Raw genomic sequence first — 19,637 nt, forward strand, 5'->3', positions numbered from 1 at the left:
TTCTTTCAAAAAAAAAAAAAAAAAAACAAAGCATTTATGGCCAAATCCCGTGCAACTCTGAACTGAATGCTTCCGCCTTGATCCCACCAAAATACAGTCAGCTCGCGTTTCCATGGCTCACCAAGCAAGAGTCTTTTTTCTGTATAAATAAGACCAAGTTTCTCAACCTATTTCCCTTATCTCACACAAAATTAAGTCCTTGTTTTGTACATCAACCCGACTATCTTCTTTCAAAAAAAAAAAAAAAAAAGCAAAGCATTTATGGCCAAATCCCGTGCAACTCTGAACTGAATGCTTCCGCCTTGATCCCACCAAAATACAGTCAGCTCGCGTTGTTTCCATGGCTCACCAAGCAAGAGTCTTTAGCTTTTGTTCCAAGTCATCTTTAAATACAGACGATATGCCTATTGTCACACCTTCTGCAGAAGAAAAAGCCACGTAGATTGTAAAGGGGCAGGGGGGGAAATGTATCATGCTCTTACTTCGAAACAAACAAACAAAAAGCCTCTGTATTTTCTCCTGAGCATAATTCGCTGCCACCAATATTTTCTTGAAAACAAACAAAAATCTCAGCTGCTTCTCAGAACGCACCTGTCTCAAAACAGTTAATGAACTGTCTTTATGTCAGCTCTTATCTTGGGATCCTCTCAAATTGCTCATTTAGCCACCACATCACACAGTTAGGGTGATACAAGCTGCGAAGGGGTGCGCAGGGGAAGAAAGGGAAGCATTTTGTTGCTTTTAAGCCAAAAGCTTTTAAGAATTCCCTTTTTCCGAACTGCGTTGTTGCAAGTCACAGAAGCGACGTGCCCCAAGTCACGCCTGGAGGTAAAGAGAAATCACCTGCCTGTAAAACAGAGCCCGTCAAACCCCGACAAAGCGACAGGAGCACACAGCCTCCGCGCGCAGAAGTTCTCGGTGTTTTTGCAGTGTATTTTATCTACACAGCGCTAAAGAAACAAGAATTAACGTTACCTCTTTTCTGATAAGCTTTACCCATACTTTGTCTCCAACGTCTACTATCTCTGAGGGTTTATCCACGCGGCAGGAGGACATGTGAGTCTTATGGACAAGGCCTGGTCGTGGTTTTGGAAGAGAAGAAAGGGAAAAAATAAAGACAAGTCTCCACTGAATCTCAATTTTGCCCTCTAGGACAGCAGTCTCCAGAGTGGGGTGGATGCGAGACAATCCTTTGGGGTGGGGGAAAAAAATATTTTTGTACCATTAATAGATAAAATAGTAATAATAAAAATAGTGCTTATTTCATCTTTAGCTCATCCCTTTTTGATTTCTATTTTTGAGTATGTTTTATAATGCACATTAGTACATGTATATAATTTATAAATAAATATACGTATATTGGGGGGGTGCTCAAAATTTTTTAACTGATAGGGTTAACTGATTTTAACTGATCGTGCACTGGGGGTGCACAATCAAAAACATTTGGAGATCGCTGCTCTGGGAGAGAGGGAACATACTCAGCAGTTGCCCTAAGCAAAACTACCCATTTCTTTCCCCCAGTACATTCTGCAGGTGAGAATCAACTAGTTGCATCAACCAAACATATAAAAGCTCATCAAGATCCGCTCCAAATTAACTCAGAGAAGCAGGCCCCCGAAGCAATGTCTCTGCACTCAAAATACCAGGCGCCCGTATGGAAAACTGCAGCAGGCACTAACACCTCTCCCTTCCTGCCTGGCCTCTGAGGCACCCCAAGCACCGGAGAATAAAGAGCCCGTTTCACGCATCAGCAACACAATACTTTGCTGGCAAAGTCAAAAGCATGAAACACCAAGGCTGCCCTGATCTCCTGCGCTTGCAAGGTCACACAGCCCCGAAATTGTACTTTTAATTTGCACGAGTGACATGTGGGCTACAGGGTTACGCAAGGGAGGACAAATACGGAAACACACCTTGCTGTGCAAGCTCGTATTTCAGGGCCCGTTTGCGTCTCAAAGCGACTTCTTCCAGCAGCCACACTTCTGTCCAAAACCTTTTGTTAGAACTGGCACCAGAGTGCCCGGGCACTTCAAGAGGGGAGTGGAGAAGGGGTTCTTTGTGGGCCTACCAGCATCTGACAGAAGATCCGCCGTAAGCTGCTGCTTTTGTAAAACGCGTTTGTTTGACTCTGCAGGTTTCCCACCCACAAACGCAGACGGAGCGTTAACTCAGCTTTTCCAGTTTGTTTTTTACTTGAGCTTCACTTCAGTCTTTTTTACTTAACTCATTTGTATTGGCCATAAAAGAAATAAGTTGGGCAAACTATCTAATTGTAGAAAGTCTCTATAGTTTGTCCAGTACCTTAAAATGATTCTCTAAAATATCCTGAAGTTGCCAAAAAGCCCTCCGAGTCTTTTTGCTATTCACGCAAACATACCATCATATTCTAAATACTTTCCGAGACCCTCACTTTCTTCTTAATTTAGAAGAAAAACCCCAAACAAACACTTTTCTAAGCTTTTCTTAAAAGCTAGCAAGCCTTTAATTCTGAGGACGACTGCCTGGCTCGAACACGCCAACATGAAGCTACGTCTGAACAAAGTAAGAGAAACAAACCTTGTTTCCTGCAGCCTGGAATTTTTATAAATGCCCCATATTCTGTCACCGTAGCAACCTGTGAAGAAAATCAACACAACACCTAAAGGAAAACCCTTCACAAAGCACCCGTTTTCAAACCACAGATTAGAACATGCACAAAAAGCCTACACGGTTCTCCTGCTTTCTTTCAGTTTTAGATTTTCAGGCAGGTTAGACACGGCAGCGCTCGGTAGCTCTGCAGCAGGTGTGGTCAGCCAACCACCCCCACGTTACTCAGGTCAGCGTCTCACAGGTACGTGCACATACACCTGTACGTACGCACATAAACACACGGACACATATAGACAGGTGCGTATATACGTGTCACAGAACCGGCGGCTACCCAAACTGCCGCTGAACTAAGCGGTGCTTTACACACAATAAAGAGGCAAGGAAGCACGCCGCAGGCCCTAAGGCCTCCCGGGGTCAGGGCCGCGGGCGGCAGCGTCGCGCACCTCTCCCTGGGAGAGGGCGTAGAGCCGGGGCAGCCCCCCCATGGCCGCAGGCCTCGCTCCGACGGTCCCGCCGCCGCCAGCTGAATTCGCCCCGGGCTACTGCACATTCACCACCCGAGCTCGGAGAGAGGCCTTGAAAAAGAAACATTTAATTAACGCGTGAGACCGCCGGCGGACAGCGCTATTAGCAGGCAACAGTGGTTATTCCATCTTGACTTAGGCCGCAACCCGCCGCCGACCCCCGAGCGCCCCGACGGGGCTCACACCGGCTCACACCGGCTCACACCGGCTCACACCGGCTCACACCGGCTCACACCGGCTCACACCGGCTCACACCGGCTCACACCGGCTCACACCGGCTCACACCGGCTCACACCGGCTCACACCGGCTCACACCGGCTCACACCGGCTCACACCGGCTCACACCGGCTCACACCGGCTCACACCGGCTCACACCGGCTCACACCGGCTCACACCGGCTCACACCGGCTCACACCGGCTCACACCGGCTCACACCGGCTCACACCGGCTCACACCGGCTCACACCGGCTCACACCGGCTCACACCGGCTCACACCGGCTCACACCGGCTCACACCGGCTCACACCGGCTCACACCGGCTCACACCGGCTCACACCGGCTCACACCGGCTCACACCGGCTCACACCGGCTCACACCGGCTCACACCGGCTCACACCGGCTCACACCGGCTCACACCGGCTCACACCGGCTCACACCGGCTCACACCGGCTCACACCGGCTCACACCGGCTCACACCGGCTCACACCGGCTCACACCGGCTCACACCGGCTCACACCGGCTCACACCGGCTCACACCGGCTCACACCGGCTCACACCGGCTCACACCGGCTCACACCGGCTCACACCGGCTCACACCGGCTCACACCGGCTCACACCGGCTCACACCGGCTCACACCGGCTCACACCGGCTCACACCGGCTCACACCGGCTCACACCGGCTCACACCGGCTCACACCGGCTCACACCGGCTCACACCGGCTCACACCGGCTCACACCGGCTCACACCGGCTCACACCGGCTCACACCGGCTCACACCGGCTCACACCGGCTCACACCGGCTCACACCGGCTCACACCGGCTCACACCGGCTCACACCGGCTCACACCGGCTCACACCGGCTCACACCGGCTCACACCGGCTCACACCGGCTCACACCGGCTCACACCGGCTCACACCGGCTCACACCGGCTCACACCGGCTCACACCGGCTCACACCGGCTCACACCGGCTCACACCGGCTCACACCGGCTCACACCGGCTCGGTGCCCCTTGCTCCCCGCCGTGGCATCCTCTCACCCGGCTGCCCCGTTGCCTCCCGCAGGGCCCGCCACGCTGCTCCTCCCTGCAGGCCCCCATCATGCTGCTCTCGGGGCACGAAGGAGAGGTGTACTGCTGCAAGTTCCACCCCAACGGCAACACCCTCGCCTCCGCCGGCTTCGACAGGCTCATCCGTGAGTACCGGGCACCACGGTCCCAGCCAGTGCTGCGCGGGGCTGGGGCTCGTGCGATTTCAGGCCATCGTGCCGTGGTGGGGTTTTATCTCAGCCCTGAGCGTGAAGTGCTTCGCCAGGAGGGGGTGCAGGAAACTTCTTCCAGCTCCTCCGGCAGGTCACCGTCCAGTTGGCGTAGGCCCCTCCGCAGATGGGGCTGGTGACGCGCCCGGCCGGTCACAGCCCTGTTGTGCCCAGGTCCCTCGCACAGGATACCGTCGGCCTGCGTTTGACTGCAGCACTCTGCAGAAATGCAATCTTTAATGCTTTGGGTGGCTGAGGTGAAGGTTATAGCTCTCCTTAAGAAATTCAGCTTGATCCAAAGCCATAGACCAGCTCAAATCAGCTGCCTGTCCTTCCAGGGCTCACACGGTGCTTCTTTATTGCTACGCGTCATCCCGGATTGGAGACGATAGCGGCGATGGTGCATAGATCGTTTTGCTGAATTCCCGGAGGACGGCTCCAGCCGCAGCAGGGAGGTGTTTGCGTGTTTCCTGTACTTAACCTCTCCCTTCCTTTCCCCCCAGTGCTGTGGAACGTCTACGGGGACTGCGATAACTACGCCACCCTGAAGGGGCACAGCGGGGCGGTTATGGAGCTGCACTATAACACAGACGGCAGGTAAGCGGCGTGCGGGTGGCTTTTGGCCTCGGGCCCGGCTCTGTCTGAAGGAAGATGCTTTCTGCTGGCCGGAGTCCCTCAGAGCGCCCCGTCGTTGCCCCTGCTCGGTCCACGTGCGGCGGATGCTTGCAGTGTGGCTTTCCCAGATAAGGAGCAGTGCCTGCTCGAGCAAAGGATCTGGAGTCACCTGTGACCCGCCAGTGCCCTTGATTTCAGTCTTGAGGAACAGGAAAGTTGGTGTCGGTCACCTGGGAGACGTTGGGGAGGGAAAGAAACCAAGTGAGATACTTGTTAATTTAAAAGGCCGTTCCGCTGTTGCACCTGAGCGATTGCCACTGAGCTTTCCTTGCTGTGTTCATCCCGGATAGTGTTTGAGGAGGCGGAAAACCAATTTATGTGTATCTAGAAATGGGAGTTAATGGGAGTGCCTCCAGTGTAGCTGCCCCGCTGTCAGTCAGCCTCCTCTGAAAAGCCACCTTTGTCTTGGCATATGGGGGAGATTCTTCTCCATGGCATATTTCCAGCTTTGATCACAGAACTTGAGAGTAAAAAAGGGTGGGAGGGGAGAAATGTTTCCGAAATGGAGAACCTCACGGCGATTCTTCTCCGCAGCATGCTCTTCTCAGCATCCACAGACAAAACGGTGGCTGTGTGGGACAGTGAGACTGGAGAGAGAGTGAAGAGACTGAAGGGCCATACCTCGTTCGTTAACTCCTGTTACCCAGCCAGGCGAGGACCCCAGCTCGTCTGTACAGGCAGTGACGATGGGACAGTGAAGGTCAGTATATTGTGCAAGGAGGTAGTCTGGAATGAAAGTAAGATAGGATCTCTGAAAGAATTTTTGGGGTCTTCCCATTTAAGTGGGCTGAATTCAGCCTTTCGTTACTCTTATCATCTCGTTATGTAATAACTTTGATTTCAGAAATAAAAAATGTGAGGTAAAATTTGACTGCTCCTCTTTTTCTGTAATTCTGGGGGGGGGATTAAGAAGATTCATCTGCTCAGTTGTACTTTTTCCGCTGAGCTGCATTACCAAAGCACGAGAACGGCAAGCTGTTAATGAAATCTCGCACGCTAGCCCCTTCTTCCCTCCCCCGCACTCCTGTGCCCCAACCACACCAGACTTTCATCGTGGTTTTTATAGAGATCGCCTGAGATCTAAAAGAGGGGGTTTCAGGAGAGTGTTCTGAGTCTCTGCCAAGTATCCGTGCAACCTCCTGTAATTTTATCATAAACATTTCTGTGCAACTTTTACAACTGCCGTGTCTTTTCAGCTGTGGGATATCAGGAAAAAAGCTGCTGTCCAGACGTTTCAGAACACGTACCAGGTCTTGGCTGTAACTTTCAATGACACCAGTGATCAGATCATATCCGGAGGCATCGACAACGATATTAAGGTAGGACGCCCGTGTCCTCGTGTGCCTTTCTGACCGTGCACACCTTTTCCATCCCCTCGCATCTTGCTTGTGGCAGTGTGCGAGGGCACCGCCTCGGTCAAGGACAAATGTGGAAGCCTGTTGGTTAATTTTACTGCCACAAGAACGGCGCAGCCCTGCTGTGTCTGACCTCGCTGTTGATATAGGGCCAATAAACTCTGAGGGAGTTGCGCCAGGGCTGTTTGCCATGTGACGGCCTGGGCAGCCCTGGCATTCCTGGTCAGGCGTCCCGGCATTGCTGTCACCCGCAGGAGCCGATACGGTCTGCTGGCTCTTCTGGCGGCCCGTACCCGTCCCGGAGGCTCTAGGGCCGTATATGAGGTAAACTAAAGAAAATGTGGTGACACGTCCGCGCTCTCTGCCCTCTGCTCCAGTTTGCAACTTACTTTATCACCTGCTAGTGTGGAAAGTTCTTATTTAAGAGCGAGCTCAATGTTTCATTCAGCTGGTAACTGAGATTATCCCGATAGCTGTACGGTTCAGTCTGTCTTACTGTCCTTTTAGCCTCGGGCTCCAGCCTTACCTCGGCGCGGGGGACGTGCTTGTCAGAGGGCCATTGCTAAGTGTAGCGCTGACATAAGATCTGTTCCGACTGCCCCCTGAAAGGCAGTAACTCTTTGGGAAAGAGCAGCATGAAATCCTGGGGACTGGACAACCGCTGCTCTGTGCCAGCAGTCAGTGGGCTTTGGGAGCTGGGGGAGCTACAGGCAGGCAGAGAGGGATTCCTGCACGCGTGGGGCTGCTGACGTTTAACGCCTTGGTTGTTGGACGCATTTGGTAAGAAGTATTTAAAAGACGTGTAGATGAGGCACTTAGGGACATGGTTTAGTGGGCATGGTGGTGTTGGGTTGACGGTTGGACTCGATGATCTTAGAGGTCTTTTCCAACCTCAATGATTCTATGATTCTATGATTCTATGATTCTTCTAAGGGGCAAATTCCATTTTCCCTACAAGACATATAAAATTCTAGCCTTATATTTTAGCCAGTCAGACCCCACCCCCAAAACTGAAGTCTGATGTCATCAGCTGACTGATCACTACCAGTGTGAAACGCTTTGGAAACAGCAGTTCCGACAGTCTTGGCTGTCTTTTCATTAAACTGCAATGTTGTGTCTGAAAGGTGTGGGACCTTCGCCAGAACAAGCTCACTTACACGATGAGAGGACACGCGGACTCGGTGACAGGCCTCAGTCTGAGTTCGGAAGGCTCCTACCTGCTCTCCAACGCAATGGACAACACAGGTACGTCCCGCCTGATGTGAGAGCGCAGCTGTGCAGACAGCTGTCGGACGCTGCTCTCTTACGCTAGCTTCGCGTGGCGTTTAGGAAGGAACAGCTCGAATTGTTTGACGTAGAAAAACAAGAGCTGGACGTGGGGATGGGCTGAAGGGAGTTCGGCTCCAGAGATAAAGCCTGAATTCTTGTTGTTACGCCGGTGGCAGTCGCGTCCTTTGCAGGGAGGGAGCAGCTGCGTCAGAAGGGTTTGTCACGTCTCCCGAAGGGCAGTGCGGGCACGAGCTACGGCACACGTTATTTGTGCAGACAGCTGAACACAGTCTCGGTCTGGCTCTTGTCGGGGCGGTTTGCCTGTTTCCCTGCAGCAGGGAGCGACAGCACGGTTTCCAAACAGCCTGTCTCCCGTGTGGGGGTGCTCGGCGAAGCTGATCTGATTAGAAGCGTGATCATGGAGTGCGTTAGAACAAAGCAAATGCTCATGTAAGGAGGTGGTGGCTCGGTTGTGTAATAGTTGTTTTGGATTTTTCCCCTCCTGTTGGCAGTGGTCTTGGCGTAATTACAAATTTCTGCATTTGACCTTTCATATCAAAGCTTTCTGCAGGGGAAAGCTTCTGGTTTCCTTTTGCTTCTGGGGAAACCCGGGCATGAAGAGAAAAGGAGCGTGGCCAGGTCTTTGCTCGTTAGCAGCATGTCTTAGGAAAAGGAACGCTTCCAGAAGCTGACCTTGCCCCCATGCCTCTGCCATCTTCAGCTAATTACTGTGAGCTCTCTGTTGCAGTTCGCATCTGGGATGTGCGACCATTTGCCCCTAAAGAGAGATGTGTAAAGATTTTCCAGGGGAACGTACATAATTTTGAAAAGGTGAGTCTACTGCAGACCGAAACGTGATTGATTGTAAAATGCTGCTGCTTTTAACTTCTCTGTAAATTGTTTTTTAAGTTCAAGTTTAAACCAGAAAGGCTTTAATAAGAACTCAAAGAAAGATTAATGCACAAAGTGGGATTCCAATTAAAGCCACAATAACAAGATTTCTTTGCTCGGTTCAGCTATAATTAGCTGTAAATTAAGTATTTTCTACATTTACTATCTACTTCGTGTAAAATAACAAGGCACTGGATGTTTCCAGCAATAAAATAAAATCAGTAATTACCATCACATCTTCCGAAGGGAGATCATTAAAGTGGTGCTCATGATATTTAAAGTCTCGTGGTGATTTTAATTCAAGTAGAAGGGAAAAACGAAGTCTTCCTTTGCAAATAGATCTGTGCGTGTTCTTTTATTTTAGAATCTTCTGAGGTGCTCTTGGTCCCCAGATGGGAGTAAAATAGCAGGGGGATCGGCCGACAGGTGAGTTGCCACTGCGTTCCTCTGTTACCACCGATCCCAAATCGTTTTGCAGGCCCTCCTGGAATGAGTCGGCTCATGATCTGAAGACTCAGAGTTGTGCGTAGAGGTGTGAGGACCCAGACAACCCTCTGTGGTGGTCTGTGAGCGTAGTCTGCCCTCATTACAATAGCGATGTCTTTAATATTGCCTTTGTGTCAGTGGAGGAGCACCGTATAGTTGTAAAATCTTCTTATTATTGTCAAAAGCTGACTAGAGATCTGCATTACTGCTTATGTTCAACCACGGGATCCAACACTAGGACCAGCAGACGATGGGAGCGTGGTTGTCGGTGAACTAGGTCCCTTGCAGTTGTACCGGCAGATGCCTGTGAGAGTCTTCTAGAAGCAGGGAGTCTGGGGAAGTGGTGTGTAGTGTGGGAGTTAGACTGGTAAGGACCACAAATACCAGTTAAATTGCTGCGTGGTGGCGTGCAGGAAGCACCAGTGGTGTTCCAGGGATTATTCTTGATCCTTCCTTTAATTAATGAGTAAGGAGAAATAAAGATCTGACTAAATTAGCACATATTGGACTTTTAAATTAGATATTCTATAAACTAAGGCAACGGAGGAATAAAACGGGTAGAGGGAGGAAGCCAGCAGAGGGTCCATGCCAGACACTGAAGGTCACCGTGAAGGATACCAACCTCTGCTGGAGCAAATCCAGACGCACTCTCAGTGACATCGAGACAGGAATTCCTGCAGGCTGGAGTCCAGGGCATAGAGCAGTAGTAATCAGCAAATTAATGAGTTTCTGACAGAGGATAGGGAGAACTTTAGCTCTCGCTGTCCAGATATAGTGGGGCCAGCTGTCACAGCAAGTGGCTGAGACGTGACTCTCCTTTCCAGTCCTGCTGGGCAGTAGCGGCGGTGCACGTGGTGGAGGAACGCCTGCGTGTTAGCCTGCCGAGACTGCGGCTGCCCCGTTCAGCGGCGGAGGGCGGTGACATTTGTGGGGAAGAGCACGCAGCCAGGTCCCGCGGCAGGTTAGACAAGGCCGCTCAAACATTTCTGCTATCTCCGAGCTTTTAAATTTTCTTTGAGAAGGAGTATCTGCCGGGAAAGCAAAGTGAGATTAAACAAATGTTTCATTTGTCTGCACGTGGTGGAGGAACGCCTGCGTGTTAGCCTGCCGAGACTGCGGCTGCTCCGTTCAGCGGCGAAGTGTGGCTGGGAGTCTTGGGCCATTAGGTTAGTTCTGCAGATGCTGCTGTAGCTCTGTGGTCTGACAGCAACTTTGTTGTGACATTTGTGGGGAAGAGCACGCAGCCAGGTCCCGGGGCAGGTTAGACAAGGCCGCTCAAACATTTCTGCTATCTCCGAGCTTTTAAATTTTCTTTGAGAAGGAGTATCTGCCGGGAAAGCAAAGTGAGATTAAACAAATGTTTCATTTGTCTGAGTACAAAATAGTTCCCCAAGGATTAATCTCTTCCTCCGCATTGCGTGGAGTGTGTGTGTATGTTGGAGGGACGGTTACCTGAATTTTTTTTTTTTTGCTGTTGGGCCCTTCAGAAGGGTTATAGTAAAATCAACTACTTAAAGTGCTTGCCTGCTTTGCAATACCAAATTAAAAATACAGCAGCGGAGTGCTTTGAGAAAGCATTTGATACAATTCTTGCCTGCTAGATAAAATAGTTGTGCTTGAAGAAATGCCGCTTGAAGTAATATTCATGACTTAAGTTGCAGGCTTGAATTTTTCCCTTTTATGTGTTTAAAGAAAATAAGTCAAAGAATAGCACCAGCCTGAAAATGAATGCTCCTAACAAAGCAGATCTGCCCTGTGTTGGTATCCAGTGTCCTCTCTACTTAGCCAGCAAGTGTTATAAACGATTCAGTGCTTTTCTGGGGGGAAAAGAAGCTCACTGCTATTTCAACTAACAGACAGGCTGATTGTAAAAGCAAATCTTCTTCGTCTGGTCTGCAAAGCCCTGACAAATGGAAAGGAACAGGTGAAACTGAGGAGCCCGTTGTTGGTGGCATTGCATAAGCTTGAAACGGTCCAGCCTTGGCATTCAGAGCTTGGGCTGCGTGCGGGGCTGACGAAAGGGCTGTTGATCCCCAGCACGCTTGAATTCATGCGGGCGAGACATGGGGATGCGCAGTGGCATTTGCAGCGACCTTCCTTTGGAGGAGCGTAACGCAGTGGATTGCTTTTACACATGTTTTACGGGCTGTCTCCCATGCCCTCAACCTCTGCAGTCCCCTGTAAATAGCCATAGTGATGCCTCTGGGGCGTGCGGGCAGCAGAGCTGCCCCTCACGCCAAACCTGGCCAATTACTGCCCCACCGCTTCCCTTTTCTGCCCCGGCAGATTTCGTTTTAGCTGCCAGTCACCTCCCTAAAGAGGAAGATGAGAAGGCAGAGTGAGCGTAATCCAGAACTGGCAGCTTTCCCGAGCCACCGATTTTTTTCAGCGCTGTGAACCTTGTAACAAATGCCATTTCACATGGCGAGGCCGTTGTGTTTGGGAGGGAGGGAGGGACGCGGCGTTCCCGCGCAGGTGGGGTGCAATGTCACTTTACTTGGGTTGTAAGATGTTGCTCAGGGCTCTTCTTGTTTTGATGTATTAAAAAACCCCGCTCACTCCTACGGATGCTTACCATAACCAGTGTCAAAGCACCGCTCTGCTTCCCGGTGGAGCTTGTATGCGGCCGCCACACTGTGCAGGCAGCGATCAACACCCATGGGGGACAAGCGGTGATCTTGGGTACAGTGTGATTTGCAGCAAGGCACTGTTTCCCCCACTCTCTGAGACCATTTATAAGAGTAATCTGAAAGCTGATCGGCGCCTGGTGCCTGCAGTTTCTTTCTGACCTCCTGCCCGAAGGATGCCGGTGGCTTCTGCGCTGCCCTTCAGCCAAGGTGCCGTGCTCGGGCAGCGGTGGGAGCCCACGGCGAGGCCTGCAGGAGGTTAATCAAATGGCTCGGCGCAATCTGATCGGCTCCCTAATAAATGCTGGGAAGGGAACCATGACTTTAATGGCACAGCAGGGACGGGATGCCATCCAGAGGGACCTGGACAAGCTCGAGGAGTGGGCCTGTGTGAACCTCATGAGGTTTAACAAGGCCAAGTGCAAGGTCCTGCACCTGGGTCGGGGCAACCCCCGGTATCAATCCAGGCTGGGGGATGAAGGGATGGAGAGCAGCCCTGCCGAGAAGGACTTGGGGGTACTGGTGGATGAAAAGCTGGACATGAGCCGGCAATGTGCGCTCGCAGCCCAGAAGGCCAGTCGTATCCTGGGCAGCATCCAAAGCAGCGTGGCCAGCAGGTCGAGGGAGGGGATTCTGCCCCTCTGCTCTGCTCTGGTGAGACCCCACCTGGAGCACTGCGTCCAGCTCTGGAGCCCTCGGCATAAGAAAGACACGGACCTGTTGGAGCGGGTCCAGAAGAGGGTCACGAAAAAGATCAGGGGGATGGAACAGCTCTGCTATGAAGAAAGGCTGAGAGAGTTGGGGTTGTTCAGCCTGGAGAAGAGAAGGCTTTGGGGAGACCTTGTTGCAGCCTGTCAGTACTTACAGGGGGCTTATAAAAAAGATGGTGGCAGACTTTTTAGCAGGGCCTGTTGTGACAGGACAAGGGGGAATGGCTGTAAACTAAAGGGGGGTAGATTTAGACTAGATATAAGGGAGAAATTTTTGATGCTGAGGGTGGTGAAGCACTGGCCCAGGTTGCCCAGAGAGGTGGTGGATGCCCCATCCCTGGAAACATTCAAGGCCAGGTTGGACGGGGCTCTGAGCAACCTGATCTAGTTGAAGATGTCCCTGCCCACAGCAGGGGGGTTGGACTAGATGACCTTTAGAGGTCCCTTCCAACCCAAACTATTCTATGATTCCATGATTCTATGAAATCCCTATATAAAGCTGTGGCTGTGAGGGATTACACTGTAGCAGGGGCTGGGGGAGCACCCAAGCTCCTCCTCACTTGGCTTGGCTGCCATCTTGAACCGAGGGTGACTGCCAGGCTTGCAGGCAGGTATTTGTGAGGGTGAGAACCCTCCTCCCAACGCTAATTTTCTCCCTCAGCCCACTGTGTTCCCGCTATATTGAGGGTCTCTACAGCCTCACGCTTTCAGATCCTTTCTCCGTGCCCTGAGGGGTGAGATGGGGCTGCCGTGCCATGACGGTGGTGAGGCTTTTAACACCAAGTTGACACGTTAGCTCCTAGCTGCTCAGAGCTCTGCTCTTCTGGATTTGGCAGTGCAGCGTTTTGCTCCTGAGAAGCTCCTTGTTTATCCACATTAAGAGCTGCATCTATTTCAGCCCGGTGGTGAACCGCTGCAGGAAGAAGCCGTTGGTGTGGGGGGCAGCTGCTTTCTCTCAAATGCCTGCACTCATAATGACTCTCTTGTAGGTTTGTCTACGTGTGGGACACCACATCCAGGAGGATTTTGTACAAGCTGCCAGGCCACGCCGGGTCGGTGAACGAACTGGCTTTCCATCCGGAGGAACCCATTAGTAAGTCCTCCCCACTTCAAGTCATCTGGGGAAATAGCTTCAGGGCTGGCTGAACTGCTGATCCTCTGGACAACAGCCCCAAAATTGCCTGTGGCCCAGAGCCCCAAGTATCAGAGACAAATTTAGGGCTAGCAGACTCCTGCCTGCTCCTCTCCTGCAGACGGGAGTTGGGCTGGGTGTGCCCTGGGGTCCTGGGCTGAGCGCGGGGGCTCTGCTTCTGTGTCCTGCCCAGGGAGAGACCTGGGTGGGGGCACCTGTACAGCAGCAGTGCGGCTGCGGTCCTGCGGTGGTCTGGGCTGTTGGTGGCACCTGTGGGTGGCCTGTGAGTGGCTTGGCTGCCGCTGCCTAGGCCTTGTCCAGACTTCCCAAGGGACGTGGAAAAAGGTTTTGGGGTACCTGGTGTTTGGACACCAGGGATACAGCCATACATTTGGTGATGACGTAAGGAGTTGTAGTAACCTGGGATCATGTCTCCAGCCTGCGGTCTCTAACTTACCCAAAAGCTGTAGGAAGCAAACAAGGCTCTTTGTGCAGCGGGTTTTGTCCCTGTTCTAGAGATGTCCTGCACATGCTGCCACGTATCAGAGCTGGTGGCTTTTTCAGAACCATTTTAACCACCGTGCATTAGCTGAGACCAGGTTTCGCATCAGTTTCTCGGCGCGGTGTGCGGCCCAGGCAGGACCGTAGGGTGCTGTTTGTTTCTGTGGAAGCACTTGCACCATCGGCCAGGTCACCACATTGCTCCAGCCAAAAATTGACGAGGGTCAACCCCGAAGTGAAGCCAAGAGCTTGGTTGTGCCAAGGATGATAGTCTCTGCAGCAGGGCAGTGAGTTACGGGTTTGTTCCTTGGTTATTCATTGCCCTGTCTTCAGATGGGAGACTGTGCTGGAAGAGCGGAGCGATCTCTCCTCTTTGGTTTGGAGCGGATTGTTTGCAGTTGTATTCTGCTGAGCTCCTCTTTGTGAATCAGTCACTCAGCTTAAAATAAAAATTAAAAACCTATCCAGGCGTCGCATGCGAGTTATGCAATTGATTTCTATTAACGTCTGGGAACGTTAATCTTGTAAATCGCTGCACCCGCTCCAAGATACTCGTCTGCATGGGAGGGTGCACGGGGAGCCAAAATGCGGCAAGATGACAGACACCAGTCTGCGAGTTCATGTAGAAATCCCCCAAATCTCTCCTGGACTCAAATGAAACCGTTGTCAGTGTCAGGAGCAGCGCTTCTGGGTCATTCTTTCGATGCTTGTGTCTTGAATCCCCTGAAGAGCCTTTTCTGAGTTAAGGCGGTTCAGTGGCGTGTTGTAGTTGGGTGCCAGCTGCATTTTGCCTGTTCTGATAAAATAACGTCCCGGCGAGGTTTTCCTGGCCAGCCTGTGCCCTCTAGCGGCATGCAGTCCTGACGGCAGTGCCCGGTTTGCAATCTGAACGCTCTTTGCAATGAAAATAATGGTTCAGGGTGCTTGAGAGTGATAACAGCGTGTTTATACGCCTCTCTTTACCATTTTAATGCTCAGACATTACAGGCAGTACGCCGTTATGCCTGCCTTGGGACAGGGGAATGGCAGCCACGACGCACAGTGTGTGATTAGGTGTCAGAGTAGTAGTTCCATAAAGTGTTTTTGGGGAGCAAATGAAATTTGGCTTTCTAGATCACTTACAGCAAGCGAAATGAATAGTTCAATTCAAATGGTGTGTTGTTAGTGGAGGTCTCAAACCGTTGTGTTTAATTTTCGTGTTCCTCCCTTCCCCTCTCTCTCTCCCTCAGTACTCTCCGCATCCAGCGACAAAAGATTGTATATGGGGGAGATCCAGTGAAGCCGACGAGGAGATGGTGGGATTCGTGCCCTCGCGCTCCTTGGTTTACAGAGTCGGATTGACTTTCTTCTCACCGGTGCCAACCCCCCTCACGCTTGTGGCGCTGGGAAAATGTTGAAGCAGCTTGATGAGACGAGCCGGCCTCTCGCGGGCTGCAGTGTCTGCGTGGTCTCGCTGTACAGCTTTTTTTCCATCCCACCTTCTTTGGGGAGGAAGGAAAATTTGGAATTGAAAAGATTTTCATTTTGGCTGTACCACCGACTATTAAACCCTTTCCCAGATCACTTGAAATTGGTAAAATTTGTTTAAATTCCATATGTGGCTTGTATATTCCCTGTCCAGTTTCTTCTGGTTTTTTTTTGTACGGTCAAAACTGAAATAGATAGCTTTTTACAAGAACTGTGTGGATGGGATTTATTGTTCTGTTTTACTTTTCTATTGTACAATACTAAATCAAGGCCCTCACTCATATATAACCCGGGGAAACCATAGACGTTAACTTCAGAAGAGCAGCTTTATTTTTTATTCATGGCAATAAAAATGACCACACTCGAAATAATTATTGGGCTACAGCTGAATCCTATTTTCATGTTTTGAGTAAAATCCAGCCTCCTGCTATAAATAAATGTAAAGGGAGTGAGTTTTCTGTGACAGGCACAGTGTATTCGGTGCTCAGCAGTGGGGGAACCGGACTGGCTGCATGTCCCCTCTCCCTAAGCAGGCTGGCAGGAGGGTGGTAGGAGATGGTGGCAGGTCCTCGAGCAGGTTAGATCCGTACCCCACGTACCCGTGGCTGACTGCTGGGAGAACGCAAGGGTGCCTGCACCCTGCCTCAGTTTCGGGAGGGGGGACCTCAGCTTCTGCCAGATCTTGCCCTACAGCCACGGGCCCCCTGCGTGGCTGACTGCTTGCTGCGCCCCAGCCCCTAGGCCAGAAGGCAATGGTCTGCCCTGATTTTTTTTTTGCCAGGGCTGAAACCGGCCTTGAGCCCTTGACTCAGGGCTGAGCCTCGGCTGGTCTTTGTGAGAACACACAAGGGGGGTTCCCCATGCCACAGGTCGTTGTCTGATGTTAATTAACTTGCCATGAAGAGTACGTGCTGCATTTCTCTTCTGAATGTGTCCACCTCAGCTTTCATCCTTGTTTTCCCCCATTGTTTTCCCCCCATTTGCTGCCTTGGCTCAGGTTGTATCAGGCGTTTCTCACCTCTCGCTGCCTTTCTGCCCCATCCCGCTGGGGGCTGCAGTTCAGCTGGGACGATGGAGCGTGGACACGCGATGCTTGCGCCCCAGCAGTGCCGTGCCGTAGGACTGTCCCACGCAGTCTTTTGGCCAGCGTTTGACCAGGAGGAATCTGCTTGCAGCCGCCGGGTATTTAAGAGCTGGGAAATTGGAACAGTTTGTGCAGTGAAAAGGAAAGAAGCGCAGGGTCGCTTTGAGAGCACGTCTTGCCCTGCTTTTCTGCTGTGGGCAGAAGAGAAGAGCTGGAGGATGGCACACTTGGGGCCAAAACAGACCCGTCAGCTTTTAAGGAGGCAGGGAAATGTGGCCGCATGTTCCCCCGGAGGCAAGGTGATGTCTGCTGGGCGTGGGGTGTGTGGCACTGTCCCTGGTCCCCGTCACCTGGGATGGTTCCTGTCCTGGCGCCGCGTCCCTCTGTCAGCAGGTGGCTGCAGGCTGCCCCATCCCTCGGGGCTGCGGGACCTCGCTCACCGCAGTGTTTCTCTTGAAGCCCTTGAGGCTGGAGCAGAGCTGGTCTCAGCTCCTGGTTCCTAAATCATCGCAGTCAAAGTGACTTTGGGTGCAGATGGGGTGGGCTGGAGAGTACAGGTGGGTTTAACTGTCGGGAAACCATTGACCCCAACTGTGCCTCCTTCACTGACCCTCTTCATCCAGGGGTTGATGGATTCGAGCATCAGGTCTGAATGCTCAGACTCAGCAGAGCTCCAGGTTCAAATCCAGGGAAGATCAGCTTCACCGGAGCGGGTCTGGTCCCTGTCAGCTGCCAATGTCCACCTCCTGTCATTCCCCCGATGCCCAGCGGGAATGGCAGGCAGGAGCCGGCAGGAATGGCTGCTGCAGGCCCGGGACTCCGTGGTCATCCCTGTGCCGCTGCCCTCGATGGCCGTCTGTCCCCGTGGGGGGAACCGTGCACGGCTGGAGCCAGGCGTCGGGGAGGTGATGGTGCAGACACGGGAAGACCCATCTCCAGATCACGGTGAATGAATGTGAACGCAAAGAAATCACCCTTCAGCTGAAACACGGTGAATGAATGTGTCTGAACGCAAAGAAATCACCCTTCAGCTGAAGAGGCGGGCAGAGAGAGCTGGAGGCAGGGGGAAGATTTATTTTTAACTCTGCAGAGTATTAAATAACGTGCCCTGAAACGCATGTAAATGAGAGCTGGGACTCCAGCCGGGAGCACCGTGATTCAGGACCAACCTCCCCGGACCCACGGGAGCAGGAGCCCTGCGCCTGGGGACCGACACCGCGTCTCTGTCCCCTCAGCGAGGGCTGCCGGGCAAGGAGGGTGCCAGCACATGGATTTAGTGCTTAATTAGACCCTGTTACAATCCTCAGGGGTTTATGGTTTTATTTGAATATATGCCCAAGCGTCAGAGGGAAGAGAGACTCCTGGGGCTGAGCCAGCGGTGCCAGGATGATAACCCTGCAGTTTACTGAATCTTGCTTGTTTGAAAGAAGGAAAAAAGGATTGGTTTCTTTTCCTAATTCCCAACCCAGAAACCTGCAGGGAAGCGAGGGAGCGGCGTCTCTCTCCCCCTGCCCCGAGTCCTGGAGGGTTTTGTTGGGCAGCGGTTGCTGCGCCCGGGGCTCCAGCAGAGCCTGGGTGTCCCATGCAGGATGCTCAGCAGCTGGCAGCTCCCAGCATCGGGCAGTGGGGGCTGGATGGATCCGCAGCCCACCCAGGGGCAAGCGGGTGTCACACCCTCTGCCCCCAGACACCCCTCCATCGCGTCGGCACGGTCGTCTGTGGAGCTGTGACCCAGATGGGGGAAATGATCCGGTTTAACGCTAAATCCCCCGGCCCCGAGGGAGCAGCCGGGCAGATCGAGCCAGGCGCCGGGGCAGGCGGCCGGTTTGCTTTGAGGGCATCTCCCTGCTGCATGCACCGCTGCCACCCGAGCACTAGCAAACTCGCCGCAGCAGTGAGTGCTCAGCCCAGCTTCCCAGGCAGGTCCTTGCGCCCGTCCCCGTGCTGCGAGATAAATCTCTGTTCCCCAGCACCGGGGAACCTGCGGACCAAAGAAACATTGGATGGCAACGGAGGGTGAGGAGGGAGACGTGGGCGGTCGCAGCTCTGAGTTACCGCTGCCAATTACCGTCCACAATTAGGGCCGGATCGATGCCCACCCGCCTGCGTTGGTGATGGGTTGGACCATGCGCCGACGTCCCAGCCCCTGGGGAGAGCCTGAAAGTTGTTTTAGGAGAGGCACCTACCTGCTCCTCACGGGACACGTGTTCAGTGGATCGTAACTACGGCACCGTCGGGACAATTTGTGGATATAATGTAATTTGCTGTGGGGTGGTGCTTGGAGCTGAGCAGGTTTAATGCTCTGCAGAGCCTCACTGGGCATCGGTGAGCACAGCCGGCCCCGTGCCGCCTTCCCTCAGGCCCAGCCTTCCCCTGCGCTTGCTGCTGGGCCGTGGAGGCTGCCGGGAGAGCCGGGCACCCACCATGGGGGGCTGGCGCCCGCCACGGGGAGCTGGCGCCCGCTGCGGGGCTGGCTGGCACAGGACCATGACAAATCCTTGCTGTGCAAAGTGAGTACTGCAAGGCTTGTACATACATGTACGTACAGGCACACACAAGCACACGCATGCACAAGCCCATGCACACGCGTGCACGCACATGCATGTACACGTGCGCGTTTGTGCACGTACATACACATACACATGCGTGCACACACACGCATGCACATACACACATGCATACACATGCTCACACAAATGCACTCACATGCGCGCAGCTACATGCACACAGGTGCAAACATGCACACACGCATGCACGCATGCACACACGCATGCACACTCACAGCCACATGCACGTGCACAGGCACACCCACACCCACACACATGCACCCCCATGTACCCACGCACCCCCGCA

General features: G+C 52.8%; 2 protein-coding genes across 2 annotated transcripts in view; one reads left to right on the top strand and one right to left on the bottom strand.

Annotated features, from left to right (window-relative positions):
* ZCCHC17 (zinc finger CCHC-type containing 17) overlaps positions 1-3,188 on the bottom strand; it is a 16,864-nt gene extending 13,676 nt beyond the window's left edge. Inside the window, exons 1-3 of the mRNA XM_009288296.2 lie at positions 3,033-3,188; positions 2,557-2,614; positions 976-1,076 (exon numbers count right to left, since the gene is read on the bottom strand). Coding sequence (XP_009286571.1) covers positions 976-1,076; positions 2,557-2,614; positions 3,033-3,074 — 201 coding nt within the window. The 5' untranslated portion in view covers positions 3,075-3,188. The remainder of the gene's footprint in view (positions 1-975; positions 1,077-2,556; positions 2,615-3,032) is intronic.
* A 1,203-nt stretch (positions 3,189-4,391) lies between these two features.
* SNRNP40 (small nuclear ribonucleoprotein U5 subunit 40) lies at positions 4,392-15,908 on the top strand. Its single transcript, XM_009288309.2, has 9 exons — positions 4,392-4,524; positions 5,091-5,184; positions 5,797-5,962; positions 6,459-6,581; positions 7,742-7,862; positions 8,635-8,717; positions 9,142-9,203; positions 13,590-13,693; positions 15,463-15,908. The coding sequence occupies exons 1-9, from the start codon at positions 4,431-4,433 to the stop codon at positions 15,510-15,512; spliced, it is 897 nt and encodes a 298-aa protein (XP_009286584.2). The 5' UTR covers positions 4,392-4,430; the 3' UTR covers positions 15,513-15,908.
* Positions 15,909-19,637: the final 3,729 nt, after the last annotated feature.

This window comes from Aptenodytes forsteri, unplaced genomic scaffold, assembly GCF_000699145.1.
Source record: "Aptenodytes forsteri isolate BGI_AS27 unplaced genomic scaffold, ASM69914v1 Scaffold361, whole genome shotgun sequence".
NCBI classification, from domain to species: Eukaryota; Metazoa; Chordata; class Aves; order Sphenisciformes; family Spheniscidae; genus Aptenodytes; species Aptenodytes forsteri.

Bases quoted from the DNA above. Each gene is read 5' to 3' on its own strand.
- SNRNP40 (XM_009288309.2), top strand. From the start codon at position 4,431: ATGCTGCTCTCGGGGCACGAAGGAGAGGTGTACTGCTGCAAGTTCCAC. The intron at 4,525-5,090 runs GTGAGTACCGGG...CTTTCCCCCCAG, and splicing joins CGGCTTCGACAGGCTCATCC to TGCTGTGGAACGTCTACGGG. The intron at 6,582-7,741 runs GTAGGACGCCCG...TGTGTCTGAAAG, and splicing joins GCATCGACAACGATATTAAG to GTGTGGGACCTTCGCCAGAA.